The sequence below is a fragment of the Molothrus ater genome, chromosome 1 (genome assembly GCF_012460135.2).
Source record: "Molothrus ater isolate BHLD 08-10-18 breed brown headed cowbird chromosome 1, BPBGC_Mater_1.1, whole genome shotgun sequence".
NCBI classification, from domain to species: Eukaryota; Metazoa; Chordata; class Aves; order Passeriformes; family Icteridae; genus Molothrus; species Molothrus ater.
The window spans coordinates 77,129,072-77,148,196 of record NC_050478.2 but is presented as its reverse complement, the minus strand read 5'-3'; the positions used below and the strand labels follow the sequence as shown (position 1 = coordinate 77,148,196).

Genomic DNA, 19,125 nt, shown 5'->3' with positions numbered 1-19,125 from the left:
TAATTTTCATTTATTACCCTATTTATCAACTGCAAAAATGAACTCTGTTACATATTTACACCTTAGCTGCCAATCTCATATTGATAATAAACTTCCAAAGACAAATTTTAGCCAGATGTGAATTCAAAGATCACAGTACTTCCTTGGACTTTGGAGATATAAAAAAATAGTCAGATCTCAAATAACAAGGGAAGCTGCTTACAAAGAATTACTAAAAAAAGTCCATGGGAATGGAACAGAACCTTGTACAACCAATTATATCTTTAAAGACTTATCAGTTAAAAGTCAAATGCCACTGTAAGGAAACCTGTTCAGTTAAAGATTTAAGCAAGGAACTTTACCAGAGAGAGATAAAGTACAGAAATTTTTATTTCATTTTATAAAATGTCTTAGAAAAGGAAGAGTAAGCAACTCCATAGAGTGAGAAAAGGAGGTATACCATTACAAAGACTGGGAGAACCAACCAGCTAACACTCTTTGTGTTTGACCAGCTGGTGAACAACAAGAAATGGCCCATGCTGGGATATAACTTGAGTGTGTGCCTTTTATCTTCTCTCTGCCTCCAGAGAGAAGCAGACATGAGCCTGGGAACCAGCAGCAAAGCCTTGAAGCCAAATGAGGTGGTGGGGAGACATTCTGTTTCCATGACTGTCTTGCACTACAGTAGATCCATTCCGGGGCGAATTTATTTCCTCATAGTTCAAACAAATTCAGCCAGGAGAGAAAAGCAATTGTGAAGTATGAGTCAGAAGTCATGCCAATCGGCAGGTAACCAATTTTCTCCCTGCAGCATGTCTGGTACATTATGGAGACATTAGATGTTCCAGAGCTCCTTGGCAGAAGACTGCTACTGAGAACTACAGCCTTCAGCTGTGCTTGCCAGGTGTGAAAATTGAATACATTTGAAGATAGCTTGGAGAAGGTATCCCCTCTGTTTACTATTCCTTTGCTTTCTTTTCAAACAGATGTAGCGTAACTTTGAGAAAGATACTGTCCCTCTCACAGCATTTAAAGGAAGCTGATTCAATATGCTGTTCCTGCTGAGTTCTCTCTGGTGCTGGCTGCCAGCTGACATCCACCAGCTGATCAGCAGTACCTTGTTGTTTCCATACAGGACTCCTGGCTCTCATGCTGAAATCTCAGCTCAGCCAGAGTGGCAGTGTTCCATGTCCTGGTCCTAGAGATGTGAGTTGCAGGATCCCAGGGGACATAGGGGAATTCACAGCAGTGAAACACTGTCTCCTAGGAAAGTCCCTGAGAGGCAGCCACTGCTGGTTTGAATTTTATGCAGAAGTCAGCTTCCTGCTCCAGTTCTTATTCCTATCCTCTAGCACACTGCTCACCTTGAACACAGGAAATTTGAAACACTGTTCATTTGAAGGAAATAAATGTCTAGTTCTTTCTAGACACTCATCATTTCTAGCTAGCAGTTTCTGTCTGCATGTGTTAATCAGTGATCATTTTTCCAGCTAATTCTGCCAGTCAGAGTAGGCTAAGAACAGGCCACACCCTTCAAGGCATAATTCAGCATTCAAGGCAAAATAAAGGTTTGTCTTCTTTTCATGACTTTATGAATTTCTTCATAGGATTATGACTGTCCAAAATCATTTCAGGTAAATGTGTTGATGGCAGAACTATATTTTATAATATCTGAGTTGCTTTTTATTCAAAATTAACATTCAGATGCTGATAAGCAATAAGGTGCAGTGTTACATGAGAAACACTTTTATTTTCCCCTACAAGCAAGCTATAGCTACAGCTACTTCTTTAAACCTATGCCTACTTTTTTACCTACCAGCTAAAAAATGGTATTCTACTTACATACTATCTTTTTTTTTCCCTCTACATATTATACACTAAACCAAATAAAACCAAGACTGATAGATTTATGCCTATTTAGGCATAGGCATGACCTTATCAAAATGACTATACTCTAGAGACATATGAAGGCTGACTCTAAAACCATAAAAGACTAAATGTCTGAGACATTCTGAAGTCAGTAAAAATTCTAGAAACATAAAGATGATGTTCTGGTATGAAAAATCTGGTTTTCATTGTCAAAAAGTTGATCTGATGGCGTTTCTACTCTCAGCTCTCAGGGAAGGATGGAGGTGGCTCTGGTTGATGTGGGATTCTGACCACTATCCTAAGCTGGATTTTCCTAGTCAGAAGAGCTGTCAGAACATTTTACCAGTTCCTGCTTGAGGACATGGACATGCTTGTTACTGGGAGACCTAAGACACGTAATTTGACAAGAATCAAAACTAATTTGAGGCCTCAGGGGACAAAATAGCAAGACACCTCGCACCTCAACACTGTAAAGAAAGGTTTTATAATGCTTTCTCACTCTGTAATCAGGTGAAGCATTAGTGAAGAAATTGAAGAAAAATTCCCATCTCTCTCCAGCCATTCAAAATAGGGTGCTCTTCTTCTGTCTCAGTTTAATGACAATTTTAGAGAGAACACTGGAAGATTATGATGGTGTTGTGCTTTGAGGTCTCCTTTGAGGAGGGCAGATTTCTTCCTTTGTCTTTACCAGCACAGGCCTGGCAGAATCTGGAAAATCTCATATATTCTCCCCCAGGCATATGAAGGAGAGATTATCACTCTACATGATGGCACTGATCTCAGCAAGCTGCCCTAAGTACAGCCAAGAGAGAGTCATAGACTCATTTAATCATAGCCTGGGTTGGAAGGGATCTTGGATGTCATCCAGTTCCGACCTCTTTGACATGGGCAGTGAGACCTTCTCCTAGACCAGATTGCTCAGAGCCCCATCCAACCAGACCTTATACATTTCCAGGTATGTGGCATCCACAACTTCTCTGGGAAACCTTTTTCAATGTCTTACTACTCTCACAGTGGTGAATTTTTTGCTAATATCTAAGCTCTTTCAGTTTGAAGCCATTCCCTCTTGTCCTGTCACTACATGCTTTTGTAAATAGTCCCTCCCTATCTTTCGTGTAGGCTCCCTTCAGGTATTGGGAAGATGCAATTATGTCACCCCAAGCAGTCTAACAGTCCACCCATTCCATTCATCTCATCCCAGTTTAGAGAAAATTATGTTGTGGGGGACTGTGTCAAAGGCTTTACAAAAGTCCAAATAAATGACATCTGTAACCCTTCCCTTGTCCACTGGTACAGTCACTCCATCAGGGCCACTAGACCAGTCAAGCAGGACTTGTCCTTAGGGAAGCCATGCTGGCTGTACACAAGACAGCAGGAAACAAACTGATTTTATTCCTCTTATATGACATTCAAAGAGCAAGTAAGGCAAATTAAAAAAACTAGGAGAAGGGACTTCTGTATTTTTCAGAAGGGGAGCAGCCTTATCCCTTCTCTCTGCTGAGAGCATAGAGGCTGAATTGATCTCAGAGAAGGGGGAGGTGGGAGGGAACCTTAAAAATATAATTTAATTTTCAGCCCCTCCCTTAGATCCTTTCATGAAGTTGTCTTGCACATCCCTTCAATTTGAATCACAAGTTGAGGATTTACTCTACCTCTAGCAAATTTAAACTTTACATTAGAAAAGATTTTTTCCCAATACTTTATATCTTTAAGACTTTGAGAAATAATAATGAGAAAGCATAAAACTTATTGGTTTTGTTCTTTCATCTACATATAAGCATGCCTCTTAAAATACTGTTTACTGAAAATTAAGATTACTTTCTAAAATATTCACCTTCAGATGAATCTAAAAGATGACTATGTTTTACAATCAATACAGCAAAAGTTGAAATAAGTTTCTCTACTGAATACAGGAATTGAAGACAAAATTCCTATGCCACATTAATTGTTATAATCATATGCACCAGTAATTCATTAATTTTTTAGTATTCTTACTGAAAGAAGGAAAGAGAAGTTTGTCAATTTAAATCAAAGTAGGAGAAGGGAACTATGAATTTATTGGAGCCTCTACACACCAGGTGTGGTGTTGGAAAGTTTTTGCACTCATTAGTATATGCATGTATTTTAACCATTATGATATATCATACATTTTAAGGCAACAACATAAGACTGTTAGAAAAGTGGGAAGCAGGATCATAGCTGAGATTGTACTCTTATTCTTCACCAAACTAGCACAAAATTAAAAGTCAATTTTTAGGACAAAAAAATTATATATATTAAAATTAATTTTTGGTACAAAATTTAAAAAAGAAAAAAAATAAAACCAAAACCAAAACCAAAGCAACAGGTTTATTTTTTTTTCTGACTTCTGTTTCCTATAGCTGATCAATCTTTGTGAATAAAATTCATTATAGCAAGACATATTACAACCTGATTAGGGTCCAACAGAAAATTTACTTGAATTCCAAAATATTAATATAACAAATCAGTCTTCCAGGGACAAAAAAAAAAAAAAAATATAAAGCTGGTTTTAGCCAAGCAATTGTAGACCTTCTGAAAAGGGAAGATGCTTATCTTTCTTATTGTTTGACACTGCTGTCACAGGCAGAGTCCTGATTAGGATCTATTCACCAGAAGTTTTCTGTTAGATACCAGGAAAAGAAAAATTCTTCCCAGAAATGCAAGCAACCTAAGTGGGTGTAAAAAAATTAATACTGGAGGGTGCAGAGGTCTTATCGTTAATGCTCAAAACAGTGATTTACCTCCTGTATCACTACATGACAAAGTAGCACTCAAAGGAGTGGTCTGATGTTACTGTATTTCTATAATGGGATGTCTTATTTCTCAAACACTACTCTTAAGTGTATAAAGTAAGCAAAAGCAAAGGCTTTCAGTTCTTCATAGTACGTTATCAAGCCCGGAAGTTATTCTGGGGGAGCTGGTCTATATCATGGAACTACTTTCACTATTACATCAGAGCTGCAGAAAGTGTTATGGTCTTAAAACTACATCTGAGCTTTTTTCTGAATCACTGCCTTGGAGGTGGCTTGGGGAACAGCTACAGCATCACGTTCCCAAAAAACATTCCACTGGCAGCAGACCAGAGGCAGTTGGAAAGCTCCAAGGATCATGTGGAGTATGAGCTGTGCCTGGGCGGACTCACCACCCAAGGATCACCACCTACAGGAGGATGTCAGGGTTTCAGGAGGCGCTGCCCTGCCATGAGGCAGCACTAACAGACAGGTGCCTTGCCAATTAAAAGCTGTTTGCACCCCTAATCACCACACAGGTTTTCTATGTATGATTACAGAAAGAAAAAAAGATAATTTCTAAGTAGATATACAGGGATTTAAAATGAATAATGGACTAAGAAAATATTGTAATTAGAGCATTTAATAGTCATGCTTTCTTCTGCATTGTGTGGGAAGATACTTTTCAAGATCCACTTGCACATCAGATATTATTATAAGATGTGACTTAACGCTGACCTTTTCAAGCAACAAAAGATATGAGTATGGAGGCAGAATACTTGACACAAAGCAATGAAAGGGGATTAGTTTCTCATAAATGTTCCAACAGGGCAGTAATACTTGTGAATGAATGACAAATAAAGATGTTTTCTGTTGATTTAGACAATAATTTTTAGGTAAATTTTTAAGTGATTTTTAAACTACTCAAAACCCCTTTATATTTAAAATTAATACATTATGAAGTTTTACTATATTTATTTCTTATGCTTTCTATTATATCTTGCTTTTCGCATTTCAGTAGAATAATAATCTTATTCTAAAACAGAGCATTTTAAAAAGTTTCCCTGAAAATACATTTCTATATTTTTAAAGAAAAAAAATCAATCAGTTTGAAAAGAAAAATCTTTTTGAACAGTCCAAATGGCCAGTCAGAAAAGTACTGAATAAAAAGACCCCACTGCTATTAACTACATTTTTTATTAGAGTTCTGCTGGGGTTTAAAGACTAAAACACTAGTACAAGCCCTGGCAAAAAGTCAGTGCCTTCTGAAGACTGCTCAGCTCAGGAACTAGATGAAATCATTGTGATGAAATTGCAGTGAGGAAATAAGGACAAAACCCACTTTGTCTCCCTCTACTGATAGCAGTAGATGATGCTATTTATTTCTGTGTTCAGTTCAAATAACCTAAAAAGATTTCAGCACTATTAATTACCTTAACTATACTTCAACCATTATTCTGTACACAAGAATTGTTCCTGCCATCAAATTAGACTGTTACTTAATTAGGCAGTGAACAAATCAGAGCACTGTATCTCTTTCAGCAGCTGAATAGCAAAGTGAGATGGTTTCAACTGTGCCTAAATGCTTCATCAATCTCATACACGGCAGCGAGTGTCTTCATAAAGTGGAAAGGATGCACAAGTGGATTAGGAAAGGCTGATAAGCAAATCACTGCTCTGTATCTTGCCCTGTAGCCTCACAGTGTTTGGAGATGTATCAGAGCCATTTGGATAAGAAGTGCTGTTCTGTTACTCCCCTGCTACACAGAGATCAGCAGGTCAAGTCCTATCTCTATCTATCTTCCCTGGAGACAGTGGTATCTGCTTTCTATGAAAAGCCCTTGCCAAACCCCACCAACATGTAACTCAGTGAGAACTGGCTCCCTTTTGGTCTTCATGGTTTGGTATGTTACATTAGGACTATATATTTTTCTCCTCTGAGACATAAAGATATGGAAGAAACAACTCAAAAATATGTGTCAATTGAGGTAAAAACATGATTGACAAAAGTAAGAACAATTTTTTCTCTCAATTATATGAATAATATGGATACTTAATATTCTGTCCTCAATCACTGGTTACAAATCCAAGTTTGGAAAAAAAAAGAGGGCAAATACAAAAAGATTAATATTTGAAAATATTTTTCCTTCTGATCCCTCTATCTCCAGATAACTGCCTGCTTCACCCAGAAAATCTACTTCTTGCCTTTTCAGGCTTTGTACAAACTGCTGCTTTTTCCCTTTTGCCAGATTTATCTCTTTCTAGACAAAATTGTTATGGGCAACAGATAGATGAATTATGGACCAGTTAGTCAAATATGCACTTGCCCTTCCTACTCCAAATTTCCATGACAATAATTGGTCTGACTCTGTTAACAGCTTCAGAATCATAGTATTAGAGCTACAGGAATTTGGCAGCTATTTTAGCAAAATTTTATTATGTATGTTACAATTTAGGCACAAATACCATAGTGGAAATTTTTCAAGGGCAATAACTTGCCACTAAGAAATTGCATATATTGATTATCTGACACAAAACATTTTGAATTTTAGAGTATTATCACAAAAGAACCATAAAAATCTGATGTCTTCATTGCTCTGAAAAGATTGTTTCACCTTAATAAGACTATTACAACATACCCAGCAGACTTCAACTCAGTCAGGAGACTAAATCTTCCTAACTACCTGAAGAAAAACTGCTTTCCAAGGATATAATAAAATGATTTTTACAAAGACTATACTATTATGTCATGGAAAGGAAAAGCATCAAAAATGTTTTTGCAGATATTTTTTGGAAACTTTTTAGATCTACTGCCACCTTTGACATATAAAGTTCATATATTGTTCCACAAAATTCATTATTGCACATATTTGATTCTTTTGATGCTCTACTGAAGCTGAAGCATGTAACAAAATATTGGGCTCATCCTTAACCAACGTTTTACAAAAATGATCCTACTTGTCTCTAAAAGGAAGATGTATCTAAACCTATTACTGTCTTTCACAAGCACCTGGGACAACTACAGTGAAACAAGTGTGCAGAGGGCCAGTGCAATTTTGACAGCAGGGGGAAAACCATGCTATGATATTTTAAAAATTTACAGTAGGACACCACTGGAAAATCAGGCCTTTGCTCAGACCAGTCATGGGAATTATAGTGCCAACCAAATAAAGGATGAAGGTTATGTTACTAAATTTAATCTATACAGCCTAATCATGACATTGTTCTGACCTATGTTTCCCTTTATGTACGAAAATAAACCATGTTCCTACATTCCAGATCTCATTAACCATTAAGCTTGTGAAATTCAATGTCACAATTGAATAATTAATCCCTATAATTTGGATTTACTATACCTCACTAAACTGTTTGCAGCATCAGGATCATGTGCTGTTACTGTGCCAACAGGAGTCCCAATCTTTGAATTTTCATAAACTTCCATGACATAGGAAGGCATAGTGAAGAGCGGGGGTTCATCCACATCACCAACGATGACCTTCAACATCGTTACATCTTTGAATGGTCCCAAGTGCGAAAAACGAAAATCCAGGTGAGTATTTGCTCCTTCTATATTAAGTGTATATGATTTCTTTTTTTCATAGTTGAGTGGCTGTTGGAAGAAAAAAAAATTTCTCAGAGACATTCTGTTCTCCAGGTTAGCCTGCTAGCAATTTAACAACATCTTTTCTGTTTAAATTAAATATTTCTTCATGTCACTGGAAAGGGATGATATTCTCTGATATTCTGGCAGCCACTGTCATAGCTTGTATATAGAAGGATATAAATAAAGCAGGATGGTTTCAATTTTTCTCTGCAACAGAATATTGAAAAAGATACTAGTTTTGGAAATAGCCCATGGTTTAGAATGAGCCTCAGATTCTATTTTTCTGATAATGTAGTGTCTGAATTTTGTCACGTTTTGGTTTTAATCAGTAAATTTTAAGTCCTGAAAAAGGTAGAGACTGATGTATCCTGAATTAAAATAACTTCACATCTTAAATAAAAAAGTGTCATAGATAGTGACAGGGACATTAAAATTCTTTTGGGCATCTCTTTTATCCTCAAATGAATAAAAGCAACTTCTCACAGGAAAACACTCACTCAGTGTAAGAGAGCAGATGTAGACTGTCTATTTCCAACAGTTTCAAAACATAGTCATATCATTGAAAGAAGTTGCATATGCGCATATTTATTTTTAGAACAATAATTTTTATTTCATTTATGGCATGGCAGAATTCCACTGATACCAGTATCATTTTGTGTGGACATGATAGTCTATCTATCAAAAACTCTTCATCCAAGTTTAAAATGGTATTTCCTGTCACCCCAAGGAGTGGCAAAGTAATACGTTAGGCAAGACATACAAGGAACTCAATATTTATGGCTTTTCAGTGTCAGTGTGTATTTTGTAGATGAAATCTACAAAAAATTTGACTAATGGTGTATAAGAAAAATTGATCAGTATTTATATACACTTTATATATTTGTTTGATTTCTCCTTTGTATACTTAAGGACAATTAATTAATTCTCTGAACTCTAATAGTATAAGTCTTTTGTGACCTTCATATTCTCTGTTTCCCTTTCCTAAACGTAAAAATAAAAAGTTCTAAAGGCATGGAAATTTACCATAGCCTGGTAAATCTATTACTACACAAGAAAAAAAAGCTAAGTATGCTATTCAAGTCAATTCAAAAAGAAATATGCATTTAATAAATTCTAATTCAGATGTCCATTATTTTTTTTTTTTTTGTTATGAGCAGCCAAGTATTGAGTAGTGATTTTAATTTCTCTGCAGCATGCATATTTTAAGAATAAACAGGTTTAAAATAGGATTGCAACTTTTATCTTTGATGTCTTTTTGGAAAACTCAGTTTATATTGACAATAACTGAATTAACTTGTACAGGAAGACTCATTTCTCTCAGAAAACATGTAAGGAATGACACAAAGTCTTGTAGTTACACAAAGTCTTTTATCTAGTTCTTTGATTAGACAATAACACTTTTTAAAGGGAAAAATCTATGCAGATAATCGGAAAAAGCTGACGTTTTAAATATAGTCAGAGTAGTTTTTTGCTTTCATTTGTTTTTTTTTCTTCCTATAACATCTCAATCATTAGATGATTAGTAGATAGTAGATATAAGATGGGAGACAGACTTGTCTTGTGTCTCTAAATACGGAAAAAAATTCTGTATTTACTTAAAATTATCATTGTCTGAAGATCATTGTCTTCCCCAGAAAGAAAGCAAAACATTTATATTTTAGATTAATTAAACAGAATTTTTGTTCATATTTTCTATTTTCCCAATTAATGATTGTAATTGTAATATCTTTTCATTACAATTACCAACATAACTTCAGCATGTAGTCATTGGCTATTATGATTTTCATGCCAAACTGAAAATGCCAAATGTAGCTCAAGTGACCTGTTATAGGGCTAACTGGAAAATGCTGCTCTGCACTATACTGCAGTTTGAGTTTCTAATATGAGGCTCCCAAAAGGAATCTCATGTTAGGGTAACTGCAACTCCCAAAAAGAGTTACAGAATTTTATGGGAAATAACTATCTGTTTCTTGAACATTCCCAGTTTCATTATGCAAAATTGATGAGACGTGGGCTGTCAGACACTTTTTCTGGGAAACCTGAATCATACTTGCTGACTTGAGGTCAGGAAAGTTCTAACACATTTTTCTGAAAATCATGACAAAGGGGGAGCATGATGACCATTCTTTTTTTGAAGGATAGAGAGAATAGTAGCTTTTACTGGCTATTTGTTTCGGTTTCCTCCAGTTTCTTACTCAAATGAGGAAATGCATGAGGTAAAGCGGAAATACTTCATGACAGTTTGTAATCACCCTTTGTGGAAGGATCTTTGAGACTGAAGAATGGCTCCACAGGTTTGTCAGTAAGAAAGATAATGAAAGTACTGGATGTTTTGGGTCAGCCCAGAATGAGACTAAAAAAGATTCTTACAGTCCTAGCCTTTGCATACAAATAGAGGCACTGAAAAATTTTATTTATCCATCAGAATCTTACATAAGGAAATCTTTAATACTTGGATGCGGATTTCAGGTCATTAGACACAATAATATATTTACTTCTGGCTTTTCTGATGTGCCTACTGTAAATTCTTCTGGAGAAGTACCAGAAGATAAGTCATTCTATTTTACTGTTTTAGAAGGCACTGGTATCTGATATGCAAAACCAAAACACTTCTGTCCTCAGTTTAGATTATTTATTTTGGGTGGGGTCTCAAAGTTTCAGCTTGAAACCCAATCTAAATTAAAAGCAATTACAGCACACAGCATATAATATACTTATTTAACTGCATAAAAGATCTGAGTAAAAAATAAGAAAATAAAAGTAAAAAAAAAAAAGATCAATTTTTTAATACTGTACAAAGGGATAAGGTATACAAGGAAATAATGGAGGTATTGTACACAAATTTTTGTAACTTTCAAGTGCCAAAGTTCTGCTCAACTGGAATATAACATTTCTTAAGCAAAATTTACCTCCTCTTGTCTTGATGTAAAAATGACCTAAATTATTGTCATGTGTATGTAAAAAACAGGCAACGCATGCTATCATCATATTCTAAATAATAGTGAAAAATTTTTTGATGCTACTGTGCCAAAACCAGTAAAAAATGTGATTTAACAAAGTTTTCTATGTCTTTTATTTTGTTGGAAATTCTTCCTTTCTGCTTCATGTTTTGTATATTAATAAATGTTGTAGTTAATGAACAGCAGCCATGGTGAGGGTATAATGCTCATTTTAAAGAAGAAATACCAGATTATGTTTTTAGCTATAACAAGGCCATCATGAAATAAATTCAGTGGTATAAAAATGACAGTTTACATTTATGTGGTTGAAAAAGGTGGGTATTACATAATCTTTACAAAAGACACTGAGTTAAAGCTTTTTAAAATACTGAAAAAGATCTTTTAAATATTTATGAATTATAAAAATAATATTTCCTTGAGTTAGAAACTATTTTTGATATCTTAAATACATATATATCTATGCGGAAGCAAAAAAAATAAAATCATGGTTTAGGTAGTTTTTTATTTATTCTCTTCTTTCATATTTTCTCAGGATTTCATTTATCCAACTATTGATCAAGACCAGAATTCATATTAGTAATTTTGAACATATACTCACTTTTAATTTTTAGGGTGCATGGTTACATATAATTTATATCTACAAGACTCAATAACAACAAACCCACATAAGAACTCTCACCTGACTGGGACAAATATAGGAACTACATATAAATGCAATAGCTTGCCAAGTTACATGTTAAGTCTTTAGCACACTACTGGATCATTTAGATACCAACTGGAAAGTAAATCAAAGAATAACAGTGTATGAAAACTGAATTACATATTCATTGCCACAGATAAAATTTCTATGGCAAGATTTAATCAGGCTGGGGACAAAAGTAGAATTTTCACCCAAATTTTACATCTTCTATGGCTTACCTTCTTCAGAGAGAGAATTCCTTCCCTGGTTTCTTTGTCCGTAGATATGGAGAATACCCCAGCGCCATCACCGTTTATAATCGTGTACTTCATGTCTGCATTTGAACCAGTGTCTGCATCATTTGCTTTGATTTTGCCAACTGCTGATCCAACTTGAGCCGACTCAGGAACATACAGTTGATAATGTTCTGAGGGGGGAAAAAAATGCAACATAATAGCTTGGACATTTTCTAGTCAAACTAAATTAGAGAACCATTACCTACTTGATAGATGTCTGACTCTGGAAGAGTATTTACGTATTTCATAAAGTGACAACTGAAACCTATGCATTTATTTAGAACCCTGGAAGAGTTCAAAACTGAATTATATTTTACTTGGGATGCCTTCATTCCCTACTCAAGATTCAAATTACCTAATGTAGGATTTTAGTTTTCACAGCTATTGCTGTACATTGCATAATAGAGAAGTCACTTCATAATAGTATTTTTACAAGTTTATATTCTTCATAACCAAAATATATTTATTTCACCAAGTTACAACTAAATGCAGGGTCAAGTGAGTACTTTTGAATTGAAAAATATGTTGCATTTTTTCCCAAAATCGAAACATTTTTGCAAGATTGCATCAAAATTTTCAACACATGATTTTTAGTAAAGAAAAATATAATGAATCTTAATGTATTATCATTTGCACAAAAATGTCCACTGCCATCCACAATAAATAAAAATAAACACAATGGGTACAAAGATGTACTACACATTTGTGCCCAGAAACATTTTTCTTTACAACTCTGGACTCCTTTCAGTGTATGTGTAACCTGTTAGGTTAATAACTAGTTAGTGAAATATTTTTTGAAAAATAAGTTTTTTAACTGTCTCTATGCTTTTTTGTGAAATTTTCTAAAAGGTACAAAGTTTTCTGGTGGACAAGAAGCTGCCACATGAAAATAAAAGCAGCCAAGAGACATAATGCCATTATGTAAACCTCAATCTCTGTCTACAACTAGGACAGAAAAACAGCTTCAAGAAGATTTCTCCAATAATGCTACCCTTATAATACAGCAGGGATGATGAACTCTACCAGAACTGAAAAGAATAATTCACATCCAATAGAAGACATGCACATACCAACAACATGCTAATTTCCCATCTAAAAAAACCCAATCCAAATGCCTCCCTAACAGTCTGCAGAGTTTACATCACAGCACAACCACCAACATAGTAAAAAAAGAAAAAAAACTTCTGTCATTACAGATCTTCTGAAACTCTACCAGGTTCCTTTTATGTTCTTTGAAGGTATTCTGTGGCAGTCTGTGCAATAATGCAAAACTGAGTGGCAGGACAGTGGATCAGCAGATTTGAAAGGGGACATATAAAAGTTAACATATTGTTATGTTTTGCTGGGTTGAATCCAGGTAGCAGGACTGCAGAGGTGCCCTTGTTAAGCATGTAAAAAAGAAAGGCAAAATTTAAATTGAATTCAGAGATTAAACCTGAGGTGTGGCAGAAACCCACTACTGGTTGGATGGATTGAAGAAATTATCAACCTACAGAAGCTGCAATTAGAAAGGGAATAGGTACCATCACTAAAATATAACTGCCTTTATCGTCACCTGCTAGAAAACTGAAGATCAATTACACATTTATATAATTTCTTGCACAACGGTTCCTAAACGTATTTGTTGTTTTGAATTAATTTTTTCACACTAGCCAATAGTACTAATAAACATCTAGTGGTGTGACAAGTGCACTTATCTTTATTAATCTAATGGAAAGGAGATTTCATAGGAAAAAAAAATTAATTATTCATTTGGAAATCTTAAGGAAAATAAGAAATGTCCAACAGAACAAGGGAAAATTAGAACTTAACATGTAAAAAATAAAAATATCAACACTGATGTAACAGGACAATTACTTAATTCAATAAAAACTCATAGTTATTACTTTGATGGAATTCTTTGACATGCATGTAAAAGCCACCTATACAAATTTCCAAATAACTGCCCCGCAAAATTTAGTGCTTACAGATGATGTCAACTGACACTTTTGTATTGCTGGTTGCTTTATTTCATATATAAAATTATAATAATGGGATGAGGTTAATTTCAAAATTTACTTAGTGTTAAAATAAATGCAAAATATGGTTTTTTAACACTTTTACTCTTCCAAAAAGGAAAAGGTTGGGAATATAAGAATATTAAGAATATTAAGAATATGTTACATAATCAAGCCACATCAGGAACTGAATGTACTATAATTCAAATTATAGGGTGAACTACTTGGAGACTTTCAAAGAGTTGAGCTTGTTCAAATATATTTATCTACATGACACTATGCTCTGCTTTATAATCACACCCCAAGTGTTAGCCATCTGCTTCAGAAATTTTTTTTACTGATACCTGCTCAAAGATTCTGAAATACTAAAAACTTCAAGCAAAACAAATATTTGAAATAACTCATGAATTATGTCAGTTCTTGTAGAACTGAAATTTAAAAAAATATAGATAGAATTAAAAGAAAATTGTTGAAAAAATAAAAAACTCTTAGGTCAGAAATATCTCCCAACAGGTATTTAACCACTGCTTCATAGAGACAGGCTGACAATATCTCATACAGACATGACCCAAATAGATAAATACAAAAAATACTATCTAAAAAAACCAAACATATAACCACAAAAATGATCATATGTCAGTGCTTTTATTAAGAGCTCTGGGTGTCAGGGGTATTCAACCCAAATCTGACTCCAAATATACATCCGAGATGAACATGTTTTTATATTCTATCGTTATATAACTTTCATGTTAAGTATTAAACTTATATTGTTCTATTGTATACATAGATTTCAGCCAAGCATGGCTTCTCATGGTTCCCCCTTAAATTTCTAACATAGTTTCTCATGATTCTTCTTATGATTATACAATAATTATATTTAGTTACTAAAAAATCATCACATCTAACAATTATATCATTTATCATACTGCTTAGGCAGGTCTAACACAAAGCCTAACATTTCAGAGTCTACTTTAACATTTTCCCAGGTCCCCACTATCAATGAAACTGGAAATGTTAAACACTAAATAGTTGTAAGATATTACTAGCAAGAGGAACTGACAAAAGGCTCAATCAAACACTGGAACAGACTTCCCAGAGAAAAGATCACAGCACCAAACTTGTCTGAGTCCAAGATGGATTTGGACAATGCTCTCAGGCACACACTGTAACTCCTTGGATGCTCTCCATTGGGACTTAATGACTCACATGTGTCCTTTTAAACTCAGCATAATCTGTGATTCTGATTCTGTGTAGTTTTTCTTGGGCATTGGATAAAGAAAATTTGATAGGACACTGTAAAATATGGGATGTGTATACTGTGAATTTACAGTTCTGTATTGCAAACTATAAGTCTGTCTCAACCCTCTAAAACAATTGATTGGGAAGATAGGAGCCCTGTGAATCAGGTATTATTAGTTTATAGCAAAACTTTTCCACCAAATCTGACCATGTTGAACAGATTTTTCTTATTCTTCCAGCATTGCAGACTTCCAGGAGCTGTTGTGAAGCAGAAATCTTTTGGAGATGGTCTAATTTTTCTAGAGGAGCTAGCCTGTTTCTTACAGATCAAGAATCTTGGCTGATTCAGTTCTCAGCTTTTATCACATTCACTCACATGCTTTCCCTTTGATCATGATATGAGGATTTTAATACTCTTTTCCAGGTAATGTACTGTATAGGATACCACTCTGCAGGACTTTAATCTATGCTAATTGAAACATTTTCCAAATTCAAGTATATGATCTTCATCTTTCAATAAACTTTATGGCTTATCCATCATTATACTACAGAAATAATTTATTTGTCTTTAGAACAATATACTTTAATTTCAGCCTACAGGCAACCTCCAATGCTGTATCTTACTCTCAGAAAAGGGAGTTCTCTCTGTCTGAACCACTCAAAAAATAAGTGTAACAGTATGTAATGAAAATCAATTACTATACTATTGAAATTATTGTATTTGTTAATCTATTCTATTCTCTTGATAATTTTGATTTATTTTTATAGATTACCATGTTTTCTTGAACAGCAGACATTACCATATTTAACAATGGGAGGGAGAAAAGACAATATGGAACACCAACTTGGGAAAAAAAAACTTTATCACACTGAGGGCAGGGCTGCTTCTCAGAGGGACCTGGACATGCTGGAGAAATGTGCCAAAACAAACCTCATGACATTCAGAAACGGCACCAGGGGAGGAGTAGTGCCATTCACCAGTACATGCTGGGGCCAGCCAGTTGTAAAGTAGTTTTGCAGAAAGGGATCTAAAAAGGACCTTTCAAGGCTTTACTAGACAAGACTCTAAGTGACTTGATCTAACTGAACCTGCTTTAAGCTGGGCTTTAGGTAATTTTTCAAGTCTCACGTGAACCTATGATCCTGTGGTTTACAAAGGTATATCTCATGTTTCACTGCCTGCCATCTTTGATAAAACTAAAGCAGAGATTCAAATGTGGACTATGCTCAATCCTCCCTGGTAGCTATCTTTGAGAAAGCTATTATTCATTCACAGAGCTGCTTGTTTTCATTACATGTAATAGTTTATTCTGGATTTCTCTTTAGCAACTGCAGTCTTTTTAGAAGCCTATTTGTCACAGTATGTCTTGGGCATATGTCACATGTTCCTTTACTATTCTTATTTTTAATGTAATAAATCGAATTTTAATCCATCATCATTAGAAGTACAGAAACCTTTATGATTGCAGAAGTTCAGTCAATTTTATATCTACTAATTTTGGTCTGAATATTCTTTTTGGTGACAACTTCTCTTTAATGAAACTAAACTAAGAAATTTTCAAGAGGTATGTTTGGCTTACTCTTCTTCCCTTCCAAAATCCCCAATGCTATTGCATTTTCTAGATATATTTGAATGATGAGTGACATTACTTCTTATTTGCAAATATGACAATCAAAAAACTTCAAAACTCAAACCCTTCAAACTTTTGCTTGCCTTGAAAGTCTGAAGAACATAGAAACCTTGGGTCAGTTTAGGAAAAAAAACCCAAATATTCTTCTTTGATGCAAGAGACTTCTTTGGCTGAAACAAGACTTGTACATCTCAATGTCTCTGATTTTTACATCTCAGTATAAAACAGAAGTTATGATTGTGATTAAGATTTTAATCAGTGATGAGTTTATGTTCCATGACACTTTGCCTTCAGAGACAATAACTGAAAGTTCTTGAAAACTTTCTGACTTCAGAATACTGAACTTTCAGTCTTGGAGAACAAAAGTATTCTGTCTTCTGATAAAAATTGTAATGTTTATGCTGCTTATAGCTAAAAGCAGAAACATAAAGAAAACTGAGTTTCTCCAGGATTTTCAGATTTGCTACTTGCCTTTAGGTATTGAATCCCCAAATACATATTTTCTATGCAAATGACATGGGAAAAGCAACATATGCACTCCATAATAATCACTAATGAGGAACTTAATTGTTGGGTGTGATCTGTAGCAGTCTCTAGAGGCTGTGCTCTGTTCAGCATATTTTATGCTATTTAAAGGGTACATGGCTGCATCAGGCAGCTTGGAAAAGCAGAGAGCAATAGCAATACCTGTAAAAGGGTTAAACTCCATTTGGTCTGTGTTTGTTTTGTTGTTTGTATGCTTGCTTTTCCCCGGCACTAGCACAGCAAGGATCGTGATCACACTGGGGCTTAACTTCATAAAGGACATGAAAATTAAGGCTTTCCAAAGAATACTCCTCAAAATGGAGTGGTCCTGCTACCAGTTCTCTACTCTGAGAGAAAAACAAACAACATTCCCTCATTCCCAAAACCATTACAGTCTTATTAAAAAACCCATAGAAAAACAAACAAACAAACCAACAAAACTTGCACTTTTTTTTTCTGTCTAGAGTGTTTTGAAATTATTTTTATATATATGATATATGCAATTAATAATGGATATGATACACAGAAATTCTTATGGACAATATTCAATAAAATAAATAACACTCCATGGTACTGTTATGAGTAAAGTTGATGCACCTAGGTGGTGCTAAAACTTAGTATGTAGACCACATATTTATTACAAGCATTTAAGCTGACTTTGACATAAATATATTTTTCCCCCATCAAACTTCCTGTAATATTGAAATTCCGTAAACAATTCTGTCGCCAAATATTATTGTCATTAATTTTCATTAAAGGAGACTTTTACTACAAGATATTCAATACTCTTGAAAAGTATTATATTTAGTTAATTACATTTTATAGTAAAAACTGATTACAGAAATCACACTTATTCTGCTCAGGAAAGGGAACATCATGAGATTTCCTATGTGATCAAATGCCATTACATAACTCATGTCAGATTTCAGTGACGTATGAAATAATTTGGTAGCTTTAACTTCAAATATTGTGCAAATACCAGAGCATACTATTCTTCTCACAAAAAAAAACAAAAAAAGGAAAAAGACAATTAAACAAATCACTTTAGATAACATTTTCCAGTCTATGGAAGCATACACTCATATGTGTACATATACTTTTATTTCATATGTCTTAACTCCCTTTTGAACCTAATGAACTCATCTCAAGTAATGTATTTCTCATATTTCCAAGGCATCCCACAGATAAATGATTGATTCTAGCACTTTACAGAGATACAGTATCTCTTACAAAGAGAAAAATTTTAAAAAATCACTCAGCCAGGCTTGTCTCTTTTACCACTCCCTAAAACAACTTGTTGTCATCGTGTATCAGTCTTGCTAAGCAAGTGATTTTAAATACTTCTAGAAAATCAAGCCCAAACATACTTGTCTGTTTAAAATTAACACATTCACCAGGTAATATAGGCACACAATGGCAGCTTTCCCCTGTTACCTTTGCTCTTGGCTGTCTCAGTCAGGAGGAAGCTTCTGAAAACTGACAGAAAAAAAAACCTGATACCTGCACCTCATTCTGTTTCTAATGTAACACATTAGCTACTAAAAAAAAAAAAAGTCAGGGGCCTTGGGATAATTCCCTGTAAAGTCGGAAAATCAG

General features: G+C 34.6%; 1 protein-coding gene across 13 annotated transcripts in view; it reads right to left on the bottom strand.

Annotated features, from left to right (window-relative positions):
• Window positions 1–19,125, bottom strand: part of CDH18 (cadherin 18) — a 493,283-nt gene that overhangs the window by 41,090 nt on the left and 433,068 nt on the right. For all 13 annotated transcript variants that reach the window (XM_036400351.1, XM_036400425.1, XM_036400360.1 and 10 more), the window contains 2 exons: window positions 12,081–12,268; window positions 7,955–8,208 (listed from right to left, as the gene is read on the bottom strand). In XM_036400351.1, coding sequence (XP_036256244.1) covers window positions 7,955–8,208; window positions 12,081–12,268 — 442 coding nt within the window. The remainder of the gene's footprint in view (window positions 1–7,954; window positions 8,209–12,080; window positions 12,269–19,125) is intronic.